The sequence below is a fragment of the Cynocephalus volans genome, chromosome 13 (assembly GCF_027409185.1).
Source record: "Cynocephalus volans isolate mCynVol1 chromosome 13, mCynVol1.pri, whole genome shotgun sequence".
Taxonomy (NCBI): domain Eukaryota; kingdom Metazoa; phylum Chordata; class Mammalia; order Dermoptera; family Cynocephalidae; genus Cynocephalus; species Cynocephalus volans.
Genome location: NC_084472.1, coordinates 48,732,368 through 48,759,517, shown reverse-complemented (window position 1 = coordinate 48,759,517; position 27,150 = coordinate 48,732,368). Strand labels below are relative to the sequence as shown.

The following is a 27,150-nucleotide window of genomic DNA, read 5'->3' as shown; positions in this document are numbered from 1 at the left end:
AAGTTTGTATTGTATTTACACTGCATCATCTAAAATTCTTACTTTCAGTCACTCTTTGCCAGATCCCCTTTTGATTATTCCTTTGTATTTGAGAAACAAGCCATTTCTTGTTTTGTAAAATCCTTCCTAAAAGCACAATTCTCTACTCCATACAAGCACCTTTTGAACTTAAAAGCCATAGCTTAACTGTGTACAATCCTGCTGACTTGCTGATTTTGATAATTCAGCAGAATCACTAATTAATAAGTTTTATTTAAAAATTCATTTGCTTATGGAACTACCAAGAAACCATCTCTGTGTTTTCAAATATCACTCATTCACAATGACTGTTTTAAGTCCATTTTTATACAAAGCCATTGCAGTGTACAAAGCAGGGCACAGTACACATGGCATTGTGGGGCTATAGAAGCGCATAAAAAACATTGTTTCTTGTAAAATTTCGTAGTGAGAGGAGGACTGAAGCATGTCATTCAAGACTCAAAGGATAAACTGATCTTTTTTTTTTTTTTTTTTTTTTTTTTTTTTAATTTTATTTTGTCGATATACATTGTAGCTGATTAATGCTCCCCATCACCAAAACCTCCCTCCCTTCTCCCTCCCCCCTCCCCCCAACAATGTCCTTTCTGTTTGCTTGTTTCTTAAACTGATCTTTGTTGTAATCAAATCAGTATTTGGAATCACATATAATACAATGATACAATTTCTAATGTAAATTTAAATGACCTTTGAATCTCTGCTCTTTGCCACAGCTCCCACAGTTCTGAATAGCTGAAAATTTGTGTGCTGTTGATGTTTACAGTAATGGATCCTTTGTTTGCACTCATTACTCCTAAGAAAACATTCTTGGTTGGTGGTGGGCAGCCATGAGGGTGATGGAATGAATGCTCAGTCCCAGAAGCCTGTTGACTGGCTTCTCATGCCACGGATGCAAGGGTCAAACAAGAACACTAAGTTGGGAGCCAATGTCCTAGAGGCTAGGATTAGCCACTCACAGGCCAGTGCCTCGCAATGTCTATCTGTGTGGAAGTGGGCCTTCTGGTAATACAGGACCTACAGCCAAACAACTCCAGTTTTTAAAATCCTTTTATCGTGCAGCTTTGTTTCACTTCTCCACAGCTTCTCCAACTCATCGTTTGCGTTCTGCAGCCAAGTGACCAAGGCAGAAAGTGAGAAAGGGAAGAAAAGAATTGGCTCTCATAGTGAATGTTCTTTCTAGGACATTCCACAAACCATAGCCAGAAGTAGCTCCCAAACTACCGCAAAGCAAAACTCTATGACTTCCTTTGCATCTGTCTTTCTGCTAGACCATTCAGGCTATCTTTTTTTCTTTTGTTCTTTTTTTCTTTAAAGGCTGATTTTACATTATTTTTCTCTCAAATATTTACAGAGAAAGAGTAAAAAGGGAAAAAATGAAATTCAAACAGATTCTGTCCAACAAACTCTAGTACATTGAATTACTAGAGTTTTATTACCGATGAGATCTTATAAGTTATCTGCTTCAATCTATATTCTTCCTCATTATTATTCTCCTCCTTTACTCCAGAATTTTCCAGAAGAAAATGGGTTGAAAATGGCCACACAAATAGTTACATTCCATTGTGTCATAAAATTCTAGAAATGTAATGTAAATCTAAATCTCTCTCCAGGAATTGCTCTCAGCCAAAGGAAGGTGCAAAGTTACTACACCCCTGTTCTTGGGCACAGCCTGCATAGAAGGTCACCTGAAAAATAAGGCCAGCTCCCCTTTCCTCATTTAGGACAACTCTGAAGGACAATCCCAGCTCAGCTGAGGCCTCTGTTAAACTTCACCAGTTCAATTTCTCTGTCGCTCCCGTCTGTGTCCTTTACCCTCATAGCTGTTATTCCAGAAAACCCCTGCCAACAAATCTCCTGTTTTCTAATCTCTGTCTTAGAGTCTGATTCCCAGGAAAGCCAGTACATGATCCTTATATATATATTTTTAATTCAGAAAAATTATACCTGATTCTTCTGATTTTTTTGTAATTAATGTAATTATACATTTTTTGGCCATTGTAAAAATAGTCACCTTTTGCCACCATTTCACGGGAAAGAGTATTAGACTGAGGAATCAAAATACTTGGGTTCTTCTGCTGCCTGTGCTATCAGCTGGCATGTTCCTCACAGGCATCAGCTTACTCAGCTGCGAAGTGTATTTGGGGCTGAGAAGTAGCACATGCCACATGTTTTCAACCGAGAAGTATAATCTTAGACAAATAAACAGATTTTTCCCTTCTTTGAAATTAAATACATTTTCCCTGGGGGTTTTAAGAACCAAAAAACAACTTTAGATAGCATATATTTTAACTGCTAATTAACATTTTATAGAGCATGAAGAATGTCTAGGTAAGAAATGTCAAGGATGAGAGAAGAAAAAAAAATCTTGCAAATAATGATTCCTAAATGGAACAGCAAACATCTTCATACGTGTGACTAGAAATCTGAGCAATGCTATGGTTTTGCTTTACACAAGACTTTATATCCTAGTAAAGCTAAGTAATTGCAAATAGTGCCATAAGTAAATTTATCACTATTCTGAATGAAACCATAACTCTGCCAAGATACAGAACTACAGTTTTTTCAACATAGTTATCTGAGGCCTTATCAATCACTTCAGATAAAGAGGGACTATTTTATTTATCAGAAAGCTTAAGAGTTTATTTTAAAACCAACTGTGGTTATATGTTGTTGTAATTTCCTTTTGTTGGATACAGTTTCACCAACAAGAGCTTTCAGATATTAAAGAAGAATGCGATATGACAAAGCTATTTTATTTATGTATGTGTGTATATATATATATATATATATATATATATATATATATATCCTATTGTCCCTTCATTTCTAATTTAAGTATATGCTGTGTGTGTAGTGCTCAGTGATTTTCCAAAGTGAAATACCTGGTATCCATTATCCAGAGCAAGAAATAGAACATTAACAGAAGCTTCCCCATAGGCCCTTCAGGTCAAGAGTAACTACCCTTTTGAATTCTAACAGCATGCAGTATTTTGCTTGTTTTTGAACTTTACACAAATGGAATCATGTAGATGTATTAGGTTTCTGTCTTGTAACATTATATGTGTGAGATTTTCCATATCATTTTATGTCAGTTTAATTTGTTCATATGTATTGTTGCATACTATCCCATTATATGAATATACTATAGAGTGCTTGTCCATGGTGATGAAGATGTGATATGACAAATAATGCACATCCTTGCATGTGCCTTTGGTGAACATATTCATTTCTGTTGGGTATTATGTATATTCTACCCAAGACTAGAATCTATCTAAGAATGGAATTACTCAATCAGAATATATTTATACATTTTATAAAATTATTTAATGGTTTAAAACCATGTACATGCATGCATTAACAAATAATTTTTTAAAAATAATTTTAAAAATTAATTTGAAAGAAATAATAAAAATAAATTACTGGCCATTTTAAGGACCCCATTCATGTAGAGTAAGACACTAAGAATAAGAGAAGGTTTGTTAGTTTAGGCATAGAGAAACTCAAATCTGGGTGACAATATGAGGTAGCACAGGATGGTGGATAGAGTGAGCAGAAGTTTTGGGTTCAGACTCTCAGAGCCTCAGTTTCCATCTTTGTAAATTAGAAATGCTACCTTCAAAAAATCATTTTTTTTAAGTAGAAAGAAAGAAGATATGAACAATGTAAGACATGCAAGCCATCTTTATCTTTGGAAAAGCAGCATGCCATCAAGGCTCAGCTATTGCCCAGGCGTATGCTACAGCAAGTTGCTTAAGCTGTCTGAGTCTCTATTTCCCATAGGTAAAATCAAGATAATCTCATCACATGATAATATTGTGAGGATATAATGAAATAATAATTAGCAAGGTATTTACCAAGTGAATGATATTCAAAATTTCTCAGTATTTGTTAGATTTTATTTCATTTCTCTTTCTTTCCTTTCTTGTTTAATGAAAACAATTTTAACAGCCCTTAATATATCAGAAAATTTTGTTAAAAGACAATCTATTTATAACTGATTTTAAAAAAAAAGAGCCTTTGGTATTTTTATAATACATTTACTTATTCATTCATTCATTTGACAGATATTTAGCAAGCAACAATTTTACGTTGGGTGCTAAGCTATACGATGTGTGAATGTGAAGATGAATTAGATACGGTACCTCCCTATCATGAAGTAATTCACAACCTGTTAGAGGAGGGAAAACTTGAACTTGAATACCTAAGCATATAAAGCAGTATTATGTGTAACAAATGCCACAAAAAAAGGTATTAAAAGAATGCTGTACAAACAAAAAACGGAGCCATCATTTCTGGATGAAGCAATCAGAAAATAATTTGTGAGGGCATCAATACCTGCTCTGGTCTTTGAAAGATACATAAAACTTTGTTAGTTTGAGCTACTCACTGAGTCATCCCAAAAGGAAAGAAGTGGACAGGGCAAAGAATAAATGAAGAGCAATCATACTCGTGGACTGGCGATTAGTCTCATTTGGCAAGAATCTAGTGTACGTATACGGGGACAGCAATAGAAAGTTAGATTCCAATCTGATATGCTAAGGAGTTTGTATTTTTTGTGTTGTTTTGTTTTGTTTTTTGTTTTTTCTCGGCAGACAGCGAGAGCCATTGGAGAAATTTATGAAGCAGGATGTCATGTTTAACTTGTTTTAAGAAGAAATCTGGCAAGCGAGATACATGAGTCTGAAAAATGATAGAGACAGGAAGACTAGTTATGAAGCTGCCTTGACTGTTCATGGGTGAAGTCATAAAGAAGAGAATGAAATATGACTGTGGGGAATGGAAGGATAGCAGGGATTTGAAAAATACTGTGGGGGAAAAAAATCAATAGGATATAGGAACTTATGAGATGAGGACATTACATGTGGAACAGAAAATCTTCACAAAGATTCTGAAGCACTGTGATTTTTGAGAAGAAAGCTATAGAAAATTGGCATAGATAGAACTTAGTCACCAGAGGAAAGAGGCTAAAAGGGGAATAAAGGAAGGCAGCTAAGTGCCCAGTACCTTTCTGTGTAGTGAAAGGTATAAAAGAAAAGGGACAGTAGCTTCACAGAGTATTAAAGCTGGGAGCACAAGGACTCTGAAACCAGACCTTCTGAGTCCAAATTCTGGCTCTGCCACTTACTAGCTGTGTCACTACAGCTGCTTACTTAAACTCTCCAAGCCTCAGTTTCCTCATGTGCAAATCAACCACAACAATAGTATTTACTCTGTGATTTGAGCAGTTGGAGTTCATTGTAAATGCCATGTGAGTATTTGCATTTATTATAGCAAATTTCAGAGAATATGGCAGCACAGGGCAGTTCTGGCACAGAGTAAGTAGAAACAACTATGAATTCATTCATTTGACTAAATTACATTGGTTCAGTGCCTACTGTGTCCCAGGCACTGCTCTGGATATGGGCGATACAAAGTGATCAAAATGAGAAAAATCTGTGCTCTCATAAAGGTTATATAATATATGGGAAGCAAATAATAGATAAAAACAAAATGTAAGTAGGATAGTGATACATATTAGTAACGAAAAGTGACACAGAATAACAAAGGTGACCAGAGATGCTGTTAGGCAATGGTCGGTTGAACAGAGACCTGAATGAAATGAGGAATGAACCATGCAAATACCCATGAAAAAAGATTCTGGGCAAAGAGTTGGGATGTGCTTATTATCCGAGTAACAGAGAGGAGGCTTACATGGCTTTGACGGATTACAGAGAGGAGTAGCAGGAGATAAAGGGAGCGGTGAGCCCAGAGGCTGGATCTCATGGGGTCTTGTAGGATATGGCAAAATTATTGGATTTTGTCCTACATGTGATGGAACATCACTGAGGAGTAACATAATGCAATTCATATAATGAAAGTCTTCTGTGTAGACAACTGACTGGAGGGGGGAAGAGCTAAAGAAAAGAGACTAGTATAAGCTTATTGCCATAGTCTAGTAATTTGGAAGAGCTGCTGGTGGCTTGGATAAGGGTAAAGCAGTGAAGAAGGGAAGGACTGGTCAAATTTGGGACATGTTTTGAAAGCAGGAAATAATAGGATTCGGTGAAAGGTTAAATTTGGGGTGTGAAAAAATCAGAATAAAGAAGCAGGAAACTATAGTTTCTGACCAGAGTAAATAGATGAACAGTTGTACGATTGATTAAAATGAGGAAAACAGCACAATGATCAAGTTTGGAGGTAGGGAAAGGAAATGATAGAAAAGCAAGCTTTCTGTTTTAAACCCAGCTGCCATGCCCATTAGATAGCCATTTAGAGAAGTTAGGTTGACAGTTGATATGGAAATTGATGCAGATTTTGGGAAGAGATTATGCTGGGGATATGAGATACATCAGCATTTAGATAGCCTTAAGGCTATTGATAGTAAATGACATTATCTAAGATGTTAGAGTAGATTGAAGAAAGAGGACGCCTGAAGACTGAGCCCTGGGGCGCTCTCTGACTCTTAAAGATCAGAAAGAAGAGGGGAAGTAAATAAAGGATACCGAGCAAGAGCAGCTAATGTGGTAGGAAGAAAACCAGAGGCATTTGCAAGCCAAGGAAGAAAGCGTTTAAACAAACAAACAAAAAAAAACAAGTGAGAATCTGTGCCAAATTTTGCTAAGACTCTAGGACTTCACCATTTGATCTGACAATGTGGAAATTATTTATAACCTTGGCAACCATGGTTTCAGTGGAGAGTAACTGTTAAAATCTTATTAAAACCAATAAGAAAGCATAGAAAGAGGAGAAAGTGAGTAAAGACGACTTTTCAAATTTTTCAGTAAAAGGAATGAGGCTTTAGTTGGAGGAAGAAGTGGTATGCTGTGAGTGTTTTAAAACAGGATTCATGACAGATGCTTCTTGCAGTGATCAGTAAGAAGGGAAAACTGAGGATGTAGGAAAGGGAAGGGATAACTGCAGAAGAGTCCCTAAGGAGGTAGGAAGGGATACAAATAAGATCCTTGGATAGGAGCACAGACAGATCAACTAGATCTGATGGAAGGAAATGGAAGGAAAAAGATACCATTTTCCGAATGCTTCTCTTTTCTTGGTTATATGAGAGGAAAGATTATTAGCTACGAGTAATATTTTCAAGCCTGTGAAGTAAGAATAAATAGAAGACATTCATCGCATAGAGAGAAACAATGACCCACTAGAGAATTGCAGTGGCATTTCCAAGTAGATGGGAGCTCACCTTGCACTTGTGGTCATGCACGCCCAATAAGCAGGCCAGATGAATTTCTCCAGACACATTCAGCTATTGGGAGACAGGGTAAGAACTGGTGGAATTGCAGATGTAACCAGGGTTGAGTTTTTTTCAGGTGAGTAATGGGGAAGAATGGCCAAAGGATATGAGATGGGGAAGAATGGCCAAAGGATATGAGACTGAAGATACAAAGACTATGGATTCTAAGTTGAGTTTGGAGGGAAGTGAGGGAATAACCGGGATGAGGACATTTAATGAATTCACTGTCCTGGTGGGATTGAAGAATTATTAGCAAGGAGGCAATAAAACAAGTGAGCAGAAAGTTCAAAAAATGATAGAAAAAAGGATGACAGAAACTGACGATTTGCTTGGTTTGGTGTGACATGGAATTCATGAATCAAGGTGGGAAGGATCTAATATCTTTGCAGGTAACACAAAGGAACTACCAGTCTAGAGTATCAGACAGATTATCTGCATGAGTACTGTAATTAAAAAGATTGATTATAGAGATAATTGGAAAGGAAGTGATCCCCAGGTGTAAATATCCTCAGTGAACGTGGGAGGATGACAGAAAACTTCAAAAAGAAGAGGTTAGTAAGTGGGTATCTGACAACACTTGCTTCAAGGGAGCTAGATTATTTATGTGTGAACACTGGACCTATAAAAAAAGTTAAAAAACAAACTATGAAGGTGATCATTAGAATAAGATAAATATTACTGACAGATATTTCAGCTCTTCTCATATAAATTCATATTTTTACAAACAATTTTTTTAATATGTAGCAATCTGTTTGTCAACAGACAGACCATTCAATTGTATACCAAAACTTCAACAGCAGCGTGAAGACTTTGACTTCTAATTATAAATGATATGGTTTTAGTCATTCCTCATTTTTTGAATTTGCCCAGAGAGTTCAGGGAAAACTCTATTTTTGGTAATTTGATATTTTACAGAAAAGATGCAGACAGAAAGCATTTCATTTCTTCATTGTGGTTCCAATCTTTACTCACCAGGATTGTTGGACTGGGCATCCATGGGGATCATGAGCTTGGCCCGGGTGGCTCGGCGTGCAGCTAGTGACCTCTCCAGAGTGGACATGGAGCTCCCTGCTTCCTCAGTGTCTTGACCTAAAAAAATAATACTCCTAAGAATAATGTCACATTTTATATCATTTCTAGCCAACCATTTGAATGACTTTTTAAACTTACAGATGTTTTAAGTGGTAATATCTACCTTCTTGTTAACCAAACAATATACTTTAATTGTACAAACATTAATAAAATTACCTATAACCTCATTACCCAGAAAGAACCACTATTAATATTTTGATGATTATAAGTTTTGCATATGTATGTATGTATATGTCATAGTGGGTGGGTATATATTAATATATTTATTTTTCAAAAGTGGCATTATACCATACATAGTACTTTGTAACCTGCTTAAAAAATAACAAAAAACATCTTTCTCTGTCAATAAATAAGTCAGTAATATAATTTTTAACAGCTACATAATATTCCATTGTATTAACTTACTACAATTTATGTAACTAATACTTTAGGCCCAAAGACATTAAATCTTACTACAAAAACAGAAAATAAACTATATTCTTCAAAAATAAGGATGGGTAGACATATTTATATAAATTTATTATGATTCCATAAAACAACATACTGAAGAGTCACTGAAAATTATGAGAAAGAATGATATGCAGATTTGAAAAGTTAACAATACATTTAAGAAAAAAAATAGAAGTTCTGCATAGTGTATATCATATGTGCTCATTTGTATAATATACATATAAAAATTTATTGTGCATACATATGTATTTGTATATGTACATGTATGTGTTTATGTGTATATATTTTATATCTTTGCAGGAAGGTTGGACACATTTTTAACATTGCTTTCCTTTTGGGAAAGGGATTAGGAATTTGAGATGGGAAAAAAGCAAACACACTTTTTACTATTTTGAGAACTACTTTTCTTTTTTTCTTTTTTTAATCATATGCATGCATTCTTTTTTTCAATTCATATTGTAGCTAATAAATTTAAAATAAAAAATAATGCTGAGAGAAACTTCCATGTAGGCAAGAAAATCATGGCTACCTAAGCTGGTGTCCACATATTCTCCAAAAACTACACAGAGCCATATAAAAGAAATAAAGCTATGCAAACCCTACTCCTTTGGCACAACCAAAAAACAGAACACAGGACAAACTTCAAATTTCCTTAAGTACAAATATTATATTTTCCAGCGAAGTTATTGCTCAAACTACTGCCACAAAATCTTTGTGGAAAACTGGGTATCTGGAAAAACTGTACAGAAGAGGGCAATAAAGATCCCCAAAGTGACTTAAAATTACCCACAAAAGGAGAAATTATGCCCCATTTGTAAAAATATTGAAAAAGTTTCCAAGGAGACCGCAGCATGTAAATGTGTGTGGGTTTTAAAGTGGCATCATCAGAAAAGCACCACTTTTGTGGAAGAATGAAAAAAGAAGCCATCCTTTTCTGCAGAAAATTTAGTATCCACAGAGTCAATAAAAGAGAAAAAAGCATGGGACCGAAAAATATTTAAAGAAATAAAGTCTGAGAATTTCTCAAATTTGGCAAAAGACATAAATAAATCTACAGATTCAGGAAATTCAGTAAACCCCAAACAATAAAACCAAAGAAATCCATGCCAGACACATCAGAGTTAAACATCTGAAAGCTAAAGACAATAACAACAACAAAAATCTGAAAAGTTGTAAGAGGAAAATAATTTATTTATAGGAACGAAACAATTTGAATCATAGAGGACTTCTCATCAGGAATCATGGAGACCAGAAGTAAGTGGCATATTTTTCAAGTGCTGAAAGGGAGGAAAGGTCAACCCAGAATTGGGCTGACAACATCCAGTAAAAACATATTTCAAAAAGAAAGGTGCGTTCAGTTCATTCCCTGATAAAAAAAAAAAAAAAAAAAAAAAAACCCACAAAAAGAATGTGTTTGTCTCCAGCAGATCGGTCCTCAATGAATTGCTAAGACAATTTCTCAAAACAAAAAATAATAAAAGGAACCTTGGAAATTAGGAAGAAAGAATGAACAACAAAAAGAGTAAAAAAAATCAATTAAATACAATAGACTGTCCCCCTCATTAGTTTTCAAAATTATGTTTGACAGTGAAAGAAAAAATTAGAACACTATCTGATGTGGTTCTGCAAAAAAAAAAAAAAAAAAGTAATTCTAGATTCTAGATCCAACTATGGTAATATCATTTTTTAATAAGCCATTTGGTATTGTTGGTGTGTGTGTGTGTGTATTTGATTTTGCAATTACTTTTTTATTCTAGGGATGGACTATGCTTGGTATTATATGAGTTCATTGAAAACTTGAACAAAATTGTTTTTCCGTTACTATTTATTGGTAGTAAAACTTTTACTAAACATGTAAATAGGTCAAATAACTAATTAGAAAGGTATGTGTTCAATTGAATTGGCCATTAGGTGTTATGTAGTCATTTAGAGATGTTATTTACTAAATTGAGCATCTTTTTAAAACAAAATTGAATACCACCAAATGCCATCATGTTGAAATTTATTTTTTTATTCTTCAGAAATGAAAGTAAGCAACCAATCCTGTGGTTTTTTGTAGTGGACTTATACTAGGATAAATTCATTTCAAGAAAGCAAGTTTTATTTATAAGCATGGAGATCAAATAGATCCAAACTCTTGTCTTCCTATGTTGTAAGTTTTTAAGTGGAAAAAAGAATTTTGAAACCCAGTAGATGTGAAAGAGATGTGTCATGAGAGATGATTTTTATCATCCTTGTTCCTAGATATTTTAGTAGGATGCTCTATTTTGGTGGTTAGGGAATAAGGTAGGTTTTGTTTAAGCAGTTGGGATTCTAGGAGTAGGAAGAAGTGGGTAAAAACAAAAAATAACTTTTACTAGATGAAATAATATTTTTTAATTCAGCTATTGCTCAATTAAATTCTATTTTCCATAACTAAAGTACAAATATTGTAAATTAATTTCTGGTTTTATCCAAAGAGCTAATTTCTTGGGCAGAAAGCAGGAAAGCACTTGCAAAAAAGTATTACATATTTGAAATTAGATCAATAAAGCATGGATTTTGTAGTCCGACAGATTTTGGTTCTTGGCCAACTGATTCTAGTGCTGAAATCGTGGCCATGTTAATTAAACTTTCTTAACTTCAGGTGCCTCATTTATGATGTGGGAATGATGATTGCACCTACCTCAAAGTATTTTGTGAGGATTAAGTAAGATAATATTTAAAAGTGTCAATCACAGAACTTACCACAGGGTAATCTTTCCTTACATAGTCATTGCCTACTCAGAAATGCCACTGTTAAATCAGTATAATGCTTCTCGGCAATGCTATTTATTGTGCTGAGTTTTGTTCTTTTAACTAGGAGAACATTTAATATAATGTAAAGCATAACTTGAAGGATTTGGAGGGCTACTTTCTCTGTTATTACAAAATTGGCAACTAGATCCTCAAATTAAGGACAAATAGGCATAAATATCCTCTCACTCCAAAGAAAACAGTCATCATTTGGGGTAAAACCTTCCCTCAGGACTTAGTAAGAGACATCAAAACTAGCAGGGCTGTCCCCAAATGCCATCTCAGTATATACGAAATGAAGGGAAAAGGCAAGAAGTGGGTGTTTTAGAAGTCACTAGCAGAACCTTCTGGGGACAGAGAGGCAATTCCATCTCCTCCAGTGGGAGGCAGAGGTGTTCTCTCCCCCCAGACACCCAGTCAAGAACAAAGCTACAGGAGGAATCACCTATAAAGTATGGAGGCTCCTGAAAAAGAGATTTGCTGTTCATTCATTTCCCCAGGTGGCAGCCTGTTCAGGCAGCAGGCTTGCTGGTCTACTGTTTCTATCCAAACAGAGGATACGGTCATTGAAGAAAACAAGGCTGAGAGGGGGCCCATGGTTGAGTCCAAGCTTTCTCACCACTGGCCCGGCAAGTATGTAGGGGCTTCCTGTGGGTCAAGTGAGCTTGTGGAAGGGTGGTTGTGCTTGCGTCCTCTTGCTAGAATCCGCCCAAGTGCAATGACCCACTGGAGGACCCAGGAGTTTGACAAGGACAGCTGTGCCTGGTGGGAGTGTGTTAAGCCCTGACCTGAAACCACACATCATGGTATTGGGCAATGGAGGAATCCCATAGGGGCTCCTAAAGAATTAACACTTGTGCTTCATAGGAAACTCAGAGTTTGAATGCTGCACAGAGGACAGGCCATGTGTCTAGAAAAGTAGAGAAGAACTTCAAACAGTTCTTTCTTCCCTCTCCCCTCCCCTCTTTCCCCCATCCCTCTTGCAGAAGAGTGCAGAGGTAGAGGGAAGTATATAAAGGTGTTTCTGAAACAGACTGTACCTGATTCTGCCCAACCCCTCCGATCCATTTCACTCTAAGGTGCTGGAGAATGTAAAGAGCAAATCACAACCCCAGTCCCCAGAGCCAAAAGCCTAACCAGTCACGAGAAATAATAATTGATTTAGTTTAAACTTCAGATGATAGTGCTCTACAGGACTACGGTGCCCTTTAATAACTGGAAGTGACAAAAAGTTAGGAATTCTGTTTTAAATATCATTTAAGGGCTAGAAAAGGGATATTCAACAATCCATGGCTGAAAATCAGTAAGGAAATTCCTTGGTTCTGAGCCGACAAACATCAGTACACACATTCAAATCACTGAAATATTTTAATTCGGTTAAACAAAACAAAACAAAACAGCTATTCATTCTATAATCATATCATGAATAGACTGAGGGATTTTTTTTTTTTTTTGATAAGAGTATTTGGTTGATTACTTCCTATAAGCACTCCAATAATATGAGAACCCACAGAAAAGTGAGATATCTTTTAACCACTTTCTAGAGTTCTTAGTTATTCCCGGACACCGATGATTGTCCTGCCCTAATTCATTGAACAATAGGCTTTTTTCTTCAGATCTGTTTGTATAATACAGCATAGTTTTCAGATAGAATCCATCAAACAAGGCCAGTAATCATACACTGTGATTGCGTAGGGATGACTGACAGTTGATTTCCATGGTAATCAAGGCCAAAGTAACAAAGTATTTTATTTCTCCATACCTTAAGCACTGCTGATCTTATTTTTTAAAACAAGGAATTGACAGAAAATTTAAAATGAACTTTCAATTATTTATAGAAGCAGGGAACTGAAAAAAGTATATATACGGCTTCAAATTTTATTGCCTTGACAAAACTTTAGCTCAAGATTTAACAAAAAACAATCAATTCATTTAGGCTTCATATTTCACTGTTTCCCAACTGTATTACTCCTAACCTCTTAGAAGTTTCAAGGATTACTAAAATTATAAAAGGCGGACAAGAGGATGATGGAGAAGAAAGATGTGTAACTGGTTGATCAACCAAATTTACATTAGATTATTTTAACTATTGATAAATGACCTATAATGCATGCACATTAATGTGAAAGACCTCCACAAAAGGAGTGGGTAATTACCTGAATGAGAGGTGCTTTTGCTCCCCAGTTGAGTTTCTGACTGGCTGTGGCTGACTGGTGTGAGTTCCTGGCAACTTTGGATGGGGGAGTCCCTTCCTGTAGGGTCAGTGCCTGACGGCTTCTCAATATTTTTCATCTCCATTTCTTCATGATGGATCCACAGATCAGGGGGTCGGAGGTCCTTCTGGCTGCCCTTCCTTTTGCCAACACTGTGGGTGGCCCTTTTCCTATGGAACAAAAAGTTAGAAGGCAAACAAACATGAGAACATCTATTCAATGGCGCTTCCTGTCTTTCCTTGGTCAATTCAAGTTAGAAGCAGGGAAGGAAACAAAAGCACTCCCAGGAGGTTCCCTGTGAAACCCAGGAATTGGCAGACTTGCCTTGGCTGCCTTTCCCCTTATCCCCTGGAGCTTTACCACATTATAGGAGATGTGGTGCTGAATCCCTAGGGCCTCAGCTGCCTGCCAGACAGCTCCTTTCTCCAGCTTCACCGGCTCGATTCATGCACAAGGTGACAATGGGTTAGACGAAGCCATATGCCAATCTTTGGAGCTAAGCATAAGGTACCTGACTGCAACATCTGTTTAGGAGATAAATGAGGGAGTTCCTTCTAAAGGGCACCTAGAAATAAAAAGGCCAGAATTTATGCCAACAGCTAAGATTGAGGCTTAAAGGAAGTCTATATACCTCAGCTGCATAATTTAATGTGCAACTGGGAAGCTTGCTATTTGAAAACAAAAGGCCACATGAGGACATTCTTAGGAGAGTAAAACAATTTTGCCTTGGAGTCACTAAGTGTCTAGATTCAAACACAATCAGAATCGACCTTTGAAAAGAGAAGAACACAGCTTGGAAATTTGCTTACAAATGTTTTTATTTGCCTCAATAAGGATTTGGCAACCATACATTTATTTTTTCAGTGATAATTTCTTCATAGGGCTAGTGAGCTTCAAATGCTCCCTGCATGCTAAGTAAAACAGCATGATGCTCATGCCAGTCATTCTCTACAGTAGGGGATCAGTAAACTATGGCTGGTAGTTTACTGCCCACAGCCTGTTTTTGTAAATAAAGTTTTATTGGAACATGGCCAAACTCATTTGTTTTTGCACTGGATGGCAGAATGGAATAGTTGTGACAGTGACCGTATGGCTTGAAAATCCTAAACTGTGTATTATTTGCCACTTTTGAGAAATAGTTTTTGACCCCTGCTCCACAGTTTTATAATTTTTTAAATCTCCATTTGTAATTTCTATTTTTTAAAGAAATAATAATGCCTCTTATAAGACAGAATAAAAACAGTTAAAATTTAGCTTTGACAGAAACCCAGGGAAGCACCTCTTTCCCACTTCCATAATTTGCAATGAACATTTTATTTTGATAACTGCTTTCCCTGGTTGCTAAATGCTTCAAATCAGCTACTTTCAGTGAAAATACTTTGTAATCTGTGCAAAACCATTGGGAGTGGCTTTTGTTTCACAATGGCTGAATAAGAAGCTTTGCAAATATCAGGCAATTAATAAATGTTTGGCGGTGTGATTTGTTTAATTCTCTCTAACATTCTTTTTTGTCTTTCTTGAAGCATGCTAATGAGGATAGGAGACAAGGAACCCTAGGCTTAGCATTTTATAGTTTAGCAGAAAAATAATGCAGTGTTTCTTACTCTAATATTTTCCCAACCACTACCTGCATTTTTCTAATTTCCTTACAGCAGTTCCACACTGCCTCTAGACAATATTTAAAATAATCCCTAGATCATTTTCATGTGTCTGAGATAATAACTCACTGCTAACTATGCACTTCCTGAATTCATTCCCTTACACTTCCCCTGCCTGCAGGAAACTGATCTGCAACTCACACGTAGCACTTTATGTAATCTACTCCTGGTAACTTCATAGAAAAATTTGTCACTCTCAAACTTGGAGGTTTCACCCTGTTATTTCTCTTTCTACCAGATCAAAATGCTAAGTGACTTAAAACCAGTCATGTGTGTACAGTCACATATGTGACTGAATACAGAGAAGTACCAGTTCCCAAATCCAGACAACATAGACTCCTCATGTTAACTCAATTTTTAAATAGCCTGTGGTAAAGAAATTAACGAAAATATTTTGAGATCAGTAATAAATTATAAATTCTGGTTTCCTCTTGCTTATTATATGCACACCTTACTCATTCATTCATTCATTCACCAGTCACCATATCTTCAGTACCAAGCATCCCCACGTGTCTCTATTTAAAAAAAGTTCCAAACCTGGGCTGAAGAAGAACCTTTTTGTGTGTTGTAACTCATAACCTCCATTTAGGAAGAAATTATCATTCCTGACTAAACGTGCAAGCACTTTTCTGATGGATTTCAATCCGATCAAGATCACTTCTAAGAAGCTATTCACTCACCCAGTGGACTGTCGGTCAAGAATGTAAGGATCTCTAAGCAGACTTTGTTTACTTTTTGTATATATTCTACCAATGACCATCTAACCATTTTTGTTTCCTATAATGTCTCTTACTAAGAAAACAATCTTTGGCCTTGGAGAGGCTCCCCCCCGCCCCCGTTCCCCCACCTCTGCTGCAACAGGTTTGTAATAAAACTGACATGTGCTCGTAACTAAATTGTCTGAAATTTGTCTTAAAACCTACAGCAACAGCTGCCCCCCTGACATTTTGCCCATCTGTTGGTTCCCTGACATAATGACTGCTGCTCACCATTGGAATCCTCAGAACTGGTGTGCAGATGCTCCTAACGCAGTGATTGCAAAAGTGTGGTCCCTGGACCACAGGCATCAGCACCGCCTGGGAACTTGTTAGAAACGCACATTCTCAGGCCCCACCTCAGTCCTGCTGAATCAGAAACTTGCAGGGGTGGGAGCAGCAATCTGTTTTAACAGCTCTCTTGGTGAATCTGATGCGCCTAAAGTTTGAGAAGCACTTTCTTAGTGAATTATTTGACTTTGCTTGTCTTTATTTTAAAGCTAGTTTTACTATTAGATGCAGAATATTGCACAGGTTTAACACCTCCCCAAATACCCAGTACATCTTTTCCCAAAGGTCCCAGTAAGCTTTTTGCTTCTAACAAAGCTTTAAAATAGGGAGGTCTCTTCTTACCCAAGGTATTATTGAACAAAGGCAAAGCAAAGAATTCTCCAAGGCTTTCTGCTTTCTCCTCATACCACAGCAAAACTGTCACAGCATAATCGAATACTGGGGTTCTATTATTTTGCTTATTTTGCTTGTTCATTTGCTTGTTTAACTTCTGCCCAGAATGCCTCCACAATCCTATTTACTTACTTACAAACTACTTATTCTTTAAGGTTCCTGTCAAGCTTCTCTTCTTCAGGGAGAATTCCAACCACTTTAGGTCAATATAATCTTAGAATATCTAAATCAGCCCCCTCATCTCTCTGTGTACCACTCCCCTTGGCCCTGATTACCCTGCGTCTTATTGAGTTGTTCAGGGACACCCCTTATGACAATCCAATTCCTCCAGAGATACTGGAACAAACTCTGTTTCCTTCACTTCTCCACTGTCATCCACTATTTTACAACATTTATCCATTTATTTTTTCAGTGAACATTTATAGAATATCAACTATGCATCGACAAATACACTAAACACTACAAATGCGAAGACAGGTGAGACATCGAGAGCTTAATAAATGAATGAAAAATGGTATGGCTCCTGGAAATTTCTGTATTGTTGGAGAAAGGAGCATGCACTGGAACATGGCAGCTAGTAAGACTGAAAAAGTAGAGGGGACCAAATTATGGGAGACATTGCTTCCCCCAGAAACTTTTAAATAATATCAAGAAGTCAGTGGGGAATTGCAGAAACATTTTTAGCTTAGGAGTTAACATTAACCAGATTTGTTACTTTGTATGATGCAGACCATGTGCTAAGCATGCAGTGATTATGTGAATTGAACAGGAACTTTTCATTTTTGACTTGGAAGTATTTTTCAATAGCTTCTTATCTAGTTCTTTACTGGTCCACCTGTTCCTTACTTCGCACATAATCTATTACTGCAAGGGTGGTTTCTTTCCTTTTTGCTTTTAATCAGTATGTTGGTGATGTGAATGGGTAAGAACCAACACTGGTTGTGTGTCCATTTTATTCAAGATGGTGTCTGTCGAAGTTTTAAAATGGTACCATGTACTCGTAGTTTCTTTTGCTACATTGTAATAAATTAGGTCCCCACAAAGGGCTTAGGCATAGTCTGTCCAAGTTGTTCACACGAGGCAGACAAACAGCTCTCTACTCATTCCAGTGATCAGAAGATGTACCCAATATCTGATGGAGATTGAGGCAGGAACACTGCCCCACTAGGGGTGTAGGCAATATTTCAGGAAGGAAGGAGGCCTGAGGTGAGTGTGAAGAAATGATTACAAATTAACCAGGAAAAGATATGTTGGAAAGTATAAATATTTCTTCCTCTTTCTTTATCCAAATCTCTCCTCCCCTTTCTTTATCCAAATCTTTCCCAAAGGCTTCTGGCCTCCTAATTCCCTATATTGATTATTTTCATTCTACTAACTGCTATTGAAAACAAAAACAAACAAAAAAACCTTGCATTAGAAACCCAGGGAAAATTCTAGATACTCAAATACATCTGTATTTTCTAAAATGAAATTAAGATATATTGAAGTCCTAAGTGGTTGCCAATTAAAACCCTTGTGAGGAGAATACTGAAAAATGATTAAAATATTAAAAAGTTTCAAATCAGTGAAAGTGATCTATAGTAGTTAAAGTACAGTAGATTTCATTTAAGAGTTTAAGCATTTGATCCTTAGTACTGAAGATAATTATTTTTGTCAAGATTTGAATGTGTGCTAATCTTTAACTCTTGCTTTACAGGTGTCAAATCAAATAGAAGGCTCAGCCAATCAGTGATTCTATCGAATGAAACTTGTGTTTTATTTGCATATTTAAACTAAATGTATTCAGACAAGATTGCTGATCATCTACTCAGGTAACTGGCTTGGAAATGAAATAATCATTTTTCCAGACTTCCAGGTAATGCTTAATATTTTGTCTTCTGTATCCATGGATAGATTCTAACTTATAACATGTGATCTATATTATGTTGGCCATGAAAATGTTATTACCTTATTCAAAGGCACAGAAAGAAAAAATTGTGAACCTTTTTTAATTTCATGAAATTAAGCTTTCATGAAACATACTTTTTATGTATTATTATATTCTATTATATTCTCACTAATTGAAAATGTGTAAGGGAAGTCTTTTCAATGTAGTTAAAAATTAAATTAATTACAAAATTAAATGTAAAATTGTTTTTATTTCATATTAACTTACAGCTAAATGCTACCATGTGATTCTATAATTTAGTAATTTCTATATTGTAAAGGTAGAGGGGATGATAGAAAATATTTAGTCCTATTTCTCCTTATATTTGAAGAAACTGCCACCCAGAAATTAAGGGTCTTCCCTTAGGTGTCAAATTAGTTCGATTAAAAAAGTAGTAGAACAGGAACTAGAACTTGGGCTATAACTTTTGTTAGCTTTTTCTATCATAAAAATAAAATCTTACCCACTAGACTGTGAATCAACCAGATAGCCTGCCTCATTATTAAATATATATATGGAAACTTAAAAAAATACAATAAGCCATAGAATAAAATGCACAGACACTAACTTGAATAAGGTTTCTATAGTCCATAGAAATCTTTCAATCCACTTGGATATAATTTAAGTCCCCCAACAAAACACAACTAAAAATTCATATTCTCCAGCACTCCTAGACAAAGAGATATTGAAGAAGCCCATGAATGTGTTTCCTACTTTAGCTTATTAATAACATTAAACTACCATTTTCTGAGAGCCCTGTAAAGGACCTTATTTCTCTTTCAGATTGGAATTGATTTTGCTTTCACCTGCATTACTCAATTTGTTTTAAAAGGCTCAGTGGTGGTGGTTGGCGGGGAGGGGTCCTCAATGAAATCAAGAAAAATTAAATTATAACTTAGAAATAATTGGAAGAGAAAAAACTTTTTTCTTTCTCTCTACTAACATATGCAAACAGAGAGATGAAAATGAATGCCGATATGTCTGTGAAAACTAATTTATGAAACAAAGCAGGAACATACACTAAATATTAGGAGACTTGGGAGTGGGGTGAGGAAAACCAATGAGAACTGTAAATCCATGTTCTTTTGGGTTTTCAGTTATTCATGGAATCACTTATTCTTTCATTTCCTCTGACTTTAAAAACAAGTCACATCCAGTGCTCAGCGCCTACTTTTTAGAAATAAAACCTTCAAAATTTACCAAAGTGCTTACAGTGGTATTTAAGATTATTTGAGAGTTTCTCAACATGGCATCAAATCCCACTCTTGCACATTGAAAAAACTGGCATTTTCTCTGTGGAGAACCAAAATATGTCCAGGAATCCAGCTCATCAGGTCAATACAACCGTCAAACATTCTTCTCACAGTAATGACAATGGGAAATGAAAATCAAAAACAAACCTGTTACAGATGGTATAGTTGAACTAGTTAGTTTAGTGAATGCATTGATGTTTTAAAAATGATTATAAAGTAGGTCAAGTGTGGTTTTGGTGACTCCTCCCACTTCCCTTTATGTGAATCCTTCCCAGCTCTGCTTGAGGGACCTGCTGCCCTGATGTTCCCACATTCCATGTTTGTTCCCTTTCCTGGGAACACTGGACCAAGAGATTTTTCAATGCCTTAGTTGATTAGATATTTTCCCCAGAGCTTTATTAAGTGTCCAGCACTTGGAAGCTCTGTGAGTGATTATGACTTCCTAGAATGCTTACACGGAAGCTAGTATAGTTAAACTTGTGCTATCAATTTTCTTATTTGGGCACAATGAACTATCACAGCAGCTATCAGCAGCTTCAAAATAGCCTAGTCTCATAAATGCAGCTGGACATAAAATCTGTGCTACTATAGAAATAAATTAAATACAAAGACTGAATCTACACCACTATGTCACTTTCTTCTGTAGGCACCTCTTCCTCTATCCGGTTTCTGAACATCTTACTTCAGAATGCTGGAAGATACACTGGAGATCAAAAAATAGAGTTATATAGAATTGTTGAAAAGAGAAAGCCTGAGCTACTGGCGAGAGAAGAGGGAAAATTATGTGTTGGAGAATCTTTGTGTGTGTAGTATATATAGCTGTCAAGCCAGTCACCTGTGGGTCCATGCCTCAGGCTTTTAGAGCCGGGACCATGCCTGAGGCCAAAAGAAAAAAAAAAAAAAAGAAGAACCAACTTCACAGGAAGAGCTTGTGATAGTCAACCCAGTGAGAGAGTGTAGCTGAAAGACACAAACCAGGCTGGATTTGAAAAGGACTGGAGAGGCAAGGAGGCAGGGAATGGCCAGGAGACTATTGCTGACTCCCAAAACTAGCTGACACAAAGTAACACAGTGTTGCTGTCAGGCAGTAAGCTGAATTAATACCACTATTCTACACTTTGTACTTTGATGCATCTTTTTCTGCATGTGCTACAACCTAGAGCTTGTATTAACCACAGCCAAGGAATCTGAACCATTTTGAATCTCTGGAATCTCTCTTCTGTCTTAACTACAGCCAACAAACTAAAACGCCCCATATGATTGTAATCACATTGTGTTTGGTATTCTACATTTAGTCATCCATTCAGCAAGCATCGATTAAGTGTCTAGAGGCCTCCTTGTTAAAAGCGATAAGTAAGTATTATAGAGGTGCCCACACCTCCACCCTTTTTACCATGATTGCGAAGAGCCAGAAGCAAGGCCATGGTGGAGGCCATTCTGTAAGTGTTAATGAAGGAACCCCTACCCTCCCTTGAAAAGAACAATCTGGTTCTGAGAAGTGAAAGCAAATGGAAATGCAAGTGGGTCTCCAGGTGGATTCTGTTATTAAATTGGCAACTCTAACCCTCACCCACTTAATTATGGTCCTGGAATAGATAAAAGGCAAGGTTTTGCCAGGGTCAGGAGATAATGAAGATGTAGTGAATTTTGAGAGATCATAGTAAAAGAGCCTTCAAAAATATAACCCCAATAGATGCTGACTTCTTTGCTCTTGGGAGCAGCTGTTACCTACTTTCTCTGCTGAGCTGAAGAGCGCCGGGTGCAAATCACAGCCACGATCACCACGACCAGCACTGTGATGACGCCAACGGTGATCACAATGATCACAAGCAGGTTGCTGTTCTTCTGAGGGGTGACACTGCCATGTGGGGGGTGTATCTGTCCGATCGGTGGCTCTGAGGAAAGACAGGCAAAGGGAGTTTGGGTTTAGGGAGATGCAGCAGCCAGTGTTTACCAAGCTCTGTCAGGGATGTGAAGAGTTCCTACTGTTCTGGGCATTCCTGAAGCCGGGGGAAAATCAAGCAATGAAAAGTAAAAGGAAAGACCCTAAACTATCTACCTAAGATGAATGAAAACATGTCTACACCCAAGATGAATGAAAACATGTCTACACAAAACCTTGTACAATAGCCAAACGTAGAAACAACTTAAATGTCTATCAATTGATGAATGGATAAACAAAATGTGGTATATCCATATAAAAAAAAATTATCCAGCCATAAAAAGCAATGAAGTCTGGATACATGCTACAATGTGGATGAATCATGAAAACATTATGCTAAGGGAAAGAGGCCAGACACAAATGGACACTTGTTATATCACTCTACTTATACGAAGTATCCAGAACAGGCAAATCTACAGAGACAGAAAGTGGACTAGTGTTTGCCAGTGGATGGTTAGAGGGGTGAATGAGGAAGCACTGCTTAGTAGTGCAGTTTCCTTTTGGGGTGATGAAAATGTTCTGGAATTAGATAGTGGTGATGGTGACACCACCTTGTGAATATACTAAAAACCACTGAATTGTACACTTTCAAAGGGTGAATTTATGGTATATGAGGTATATCTCAATAACAACAGATTAAGCTGTCATATTCAGGAGGTAGCAGAGAGGGGAGGAAAGATGTTACTTTGTACTGTAAGAATTCCAAAGTTACAAGAACCAGAGAGGCTGTGCTTTAAGAGAAGATGCTATTTTTTTGATGCTGTGAAAGACAAATTGCTTGACACTAATCGCTCATAATTTACTTCCATTCCTCTTAAGATGCTATCTATAAAACATATTTAATTTTCAACCTGTCAAGGGTGTATGAATCCCACTTAAAAGCATCCAGTGGGTTCGAAAGAGTGTCATAAAATCCTAATACAAATTTTTTCCTGTGTCTCATCCATACCTCATGGTGGAAAATATTTAGGTGGAAAATATCAAAATAATAAGACATTTTTGAAAACTGCTTACCTAAACAAGAATAGCTAGAGACCCTTTACATCGCTTTCTTTAAGCCCTCAGTCCTTGTTCAATCAATTAGAAGTATTCTGTTCTATGTTACATTTGTCATTTCAAGTTACAAGTTACAATTTTTTTTAAAAAGTAAATATTAGCTTATAAGTTTATTTATAAATTAATTTAGAAAGTAGCACAAAGCAATGAGTTTGGATGTTTTCCTAGATCTAAGGTTTGAATTTTTTTTTTCTTTAGCAACCTATATTAGTTTTCTATAACCTGTGAACAAAGAATTTAGGTCTTCTAAACCTCAGTGCCCTCATCTGTAAAATGGAAATAATATTTATTGTGTACAATTACTGTTAGAATTAGATATGATATTATGAGCACTTACTCTGTGTCAGGCATGGCATCATGTAAAAATCCATGAGATCCCTATTTCTCTTGTAAGTTCACACATAAAAGTTTAATTTATTCCATTAACTAATTTATCTCCACGCCTGACACAGAGTAAGTGCTCATAATATCTTTATACAACTAGAGCCCTAATAAAATGTTCCCTAAATTAATAATCTGCCATAGCATTTGGGATACTCCTTATGTAGATTTCTAAACTGTAAAATTTTTAGGAATAATACTCAATGTAAAAGATAAATTAACCTTTCCTCACAAATAAATACAGTATAATAATCCAGCATTTGCTTCGAAATTGAAATAATGTCTTTTGAGAAATTATCGAAGAATCATTGCTTTTTTGAAAACATAGTCACTTATACTTAAATTATTGCTGATTTATTATTATTGAAAAAATAATAAGCACTTCTGACATAACTTCAGTCTCAGAGAGCAACTCATCAAAAGTCTTTATATAGCACTAAGATTCTGATTATATGGGAAACAAAGAATATTTTTCCTCAAAGTAGATTTTACATTTACTTTAAAAGAATAGTGCAAGCAAGAAAAGGTCAAAACTTTCTGTATCATAGTTTTACTTGTGATTTAAAAAGTTATTTTACAGTAGTATCTTAATATTCCCTTTTCATGCTTAATAAATTAATTGATGGAATAAATTAAACTTTTATGTGAGGACTTACAAGGGAAATAGGGTTCTCATGGATTTTTATTAGGATGAATTAAATGTAACAGATCACCATTTCTGGCAACCTTAGTTTGAGTTATACATAGCAGTACACCTTATGAACATTTTTAAAAACCCGGTGAGCTAGAATTATTCAAATTTCTATACTTATTTCTTTCTTTCCACTTAGGAAGACATCATGTTTCAAGTCAGAAAATAATGACTGGATTCTGCTGAGCACTAGTGAGATTATATTGATGTTATCCGTCTTGGAGAGTTAGAGCTCACGAGGATTCCCGTTATAAATCTTTGATTCCAGGTCTTTATGACTTCCTCAGAAAAGTTATCATCAGTTTAAAATTTGGTATTCAAGAACTTTCATTAATTTCTCAATCTCAAATCAAAGGCTGAGTAATCAGAATGTCTGACATCAAATGGGCAATTAGTAAAATCAAGTGCAATGTTGTCTTTAGATGCAGTCTATTCTTGTTAGTTTCAGTACTTGTGTTCTATAAAGTTGCCATAAACACTGAATTAGCGAATACTGAACTATTGCTTCTAGAGGAAATACAGCGTTAGGTTTCTGGTTACAACATTTTTTAGCAACCAATCAGTGTGTAACCTTGCTTTATGTGTGTTTCTGTTTAAAGACACCTTATTAAATATATCATGTTGGTTCATTAACATTGAACCCACAGACAACAGCACTCATTGGAACTAATGCCTAAGCAAAGCTTAACACATATTTTCTCTGTAAGTCATGTCACAACCTTTTTGTGCTTAGGTACACTACAAAGCACTTCAGCACTATGTTTGGGATCCACCTGAGACAGTAACATCACCAACAAAAAGTATAAAATTGGAAAAATTGGCACTAAAATATACCACAGAAAGGGCACTTGTTTACAGCATGAGAACTGAAACAAGAAGCCCTTTCATCTAGGTAGGTACGTGCATGTCAGGCAACTCAAATTTTTTGCCACTCTGCACATTTCCAGGAATGACCATGAAAGCACTGGTAATACTGATTTGGGGGTTACTAATAAATTTCAGCATGTAAGGGAACTAATAAATACAGAATCTGTGCATAATGAGGATTGACTGTGTGTCTCAATACAGCAAAAGACTGATTCAAATTAGTAACAATTTTGGAGCTCACAAATATAGATTGGTATGATTAAGGGTTATGTGGGACAGCCTGACTCCAGAAGGGTCAAATGACTTTTGCCATCTCTTAGGCTTCAATGAAGAAGACGCAGTGGGTAATTTAAAGACTTGCAAATACCCTCCAGGTTCCTGTGATTATTTCACAAAATTACGGCTGTAACGCACTGCCACAGGCCCTGGCACAGAGTTGGCACTCAGTAGACATTATGATGTGGCTCAGTGTATTTCATCGTGTGTGATTTTTCCAATTTAAAGACAAAAAATAGTATCTTAATACATCTGTTGCTGGTGTTAGCATAATAGTGTGGGCATCCTGTCTGAGTAATCAAGACCTAAACGTGTTCCATTAAAATTGGTGAGAACTAAGTCAAATTTTTAAGAATCCATGGCCATTCCATCTTTTTTAAAAAAATTTTTCATGATGTTTGATCATGATAAAATATTTTATCCTTTTACTACTAAATGTAATGAAAGGAACATGTAATGTGATAGGCCTTAAGTCTCAGTAAAGATTAGAAAATTGGTTTAGTGAAATATGTTTCATTTTTATAAAACTTTGTAGGCATTTACAAAATATTTTAATATGTGTCTTATTATATTTTGTTCACATAAAAACTCTGCAGGAAGCTCATTATAGACTAGAGAGCTGAGTACTTAATAATCATATAGAAAACAAAACCAGGTATTGAATCCAGGAGCCCTTGCTCCTGTTTTGAGGATCTGGTCCTTTTGTCACAAGGGCTGTGTCCTGATAGTTGTACAATATCAATAGGCAGGTAAACAATGTGAGCATAAGAATGACAAGCTCAGTTCTGTGGAAAGAAAGAGATCCAATGACAGCTTCTCTCTTGGGACTGAACTTTTTTCTTACAATTGCAGTCTTCCCTGATAACAGTTTTGTTATTATTAGAGCACATATGTCTTAATAATTTTACAGGTCTTTGAAGTTGAACAGAAATTCATATGGCCTTGATCATTTCAAAGCATTTTCCCCTAAAATAAGGTGCTATAATCAATCAGCCAGAAGAGAACTCATAGATAATTTAGCCCAATGTTCCCTAAAAAGATATTAATTAGTGTTATGGAAGAGAAAAGTTCCTAGGTCAATTAAGTTGGGAAATGTATTTCCTGTCTTAAATTTCAGAATTTTTAACACACTATTGTGACCTGTGAGTTTCTAGGAGAGGTGGGTCCAAGATGATGGAGAATGTGTTCAATAATTCCATAAATATGTATTGAAGATCCAGTTAGATGCTGGGAATACAATGTTGTGCTCAAAAGAGGTATGATCATTGATGTCATGGTCTTACAACTTACTGGAAAAGGCAGATATTAAACAAATCATAAGGCAAATAAATATATAATTACAATTAGAACTGGTGCTGAAAAGAAAAGAAGAGGAATTCATTAGAGAGATGTCACGTGAGGACGTATGGGTGTTGGAGAGGGCTCACGAAAGGCCTCACTATGGAGGTAACATTTTGGCTGACTCATGCAGTACTGCTAGGAGTCAGTTCCTTTTCCTTTATAAGGGACTTGAGAGCAGCTACGTGTCTGTGACACTGGGAGCACAGGGAGAACAACACGCAGTGAGGCTGTGGGACCCAGGCTTCCAGAGCCTTGCAGATCACATTCAGTTTTCCTAGATGCAGTTACAGACCATTGAAAGGTTTCAGCAAGGAAGTGACAGACTTGATTTGTTTTAAGAAGACCTCTCTGGCCGCTGTGTGAAGAGGGGTTGGCAATGGAAGCAGAGAGACCAGCTAAGAGAATATGGAAGTTTTCCAGAGGAGAGATGATTACAGCTGGAGCTGAGATGGTGGCAATTACAATCAAGCAAAGTGGAGAGTTAGGCAATATAGTTTGAAAGTAAATAAACAAAACACAGGTTGGCTA

The 27,150-nt window shown here is 36.3% G+C and overlaps 1 protein-coding gene across 1 annotated transcript in view; it reads right to left on the bottom strand.

Moving 5' to 3' along the window:
• The window catches only part of DCC (DCC netrin 1 receptor), a 770,973-nt gene that overhangs the window by 46,388 nt on the left and 697,435 nt on the right, over positions 1-27,150 (bottom strand). Inside the window, exons 24-26 of the mRNA XM_063076686.1 lie at positions 21,801-21,963; positions 13,735-13,961; positions 8,234-8,350 (exon numbers count right to left, since the gene is read on the bottom strand). Of these exons, the coding sequence (XP_062932756.1) occupies positions 8,234-8,350; positions 13,735-13,961; positions 21,801-21,963 (507 nt within the window). The remainder of the gene's footprint in view (positions 1-8,233; positions 8,351-13,734; positions 13,962-21,800; positions 21,964-27,150) is intronic.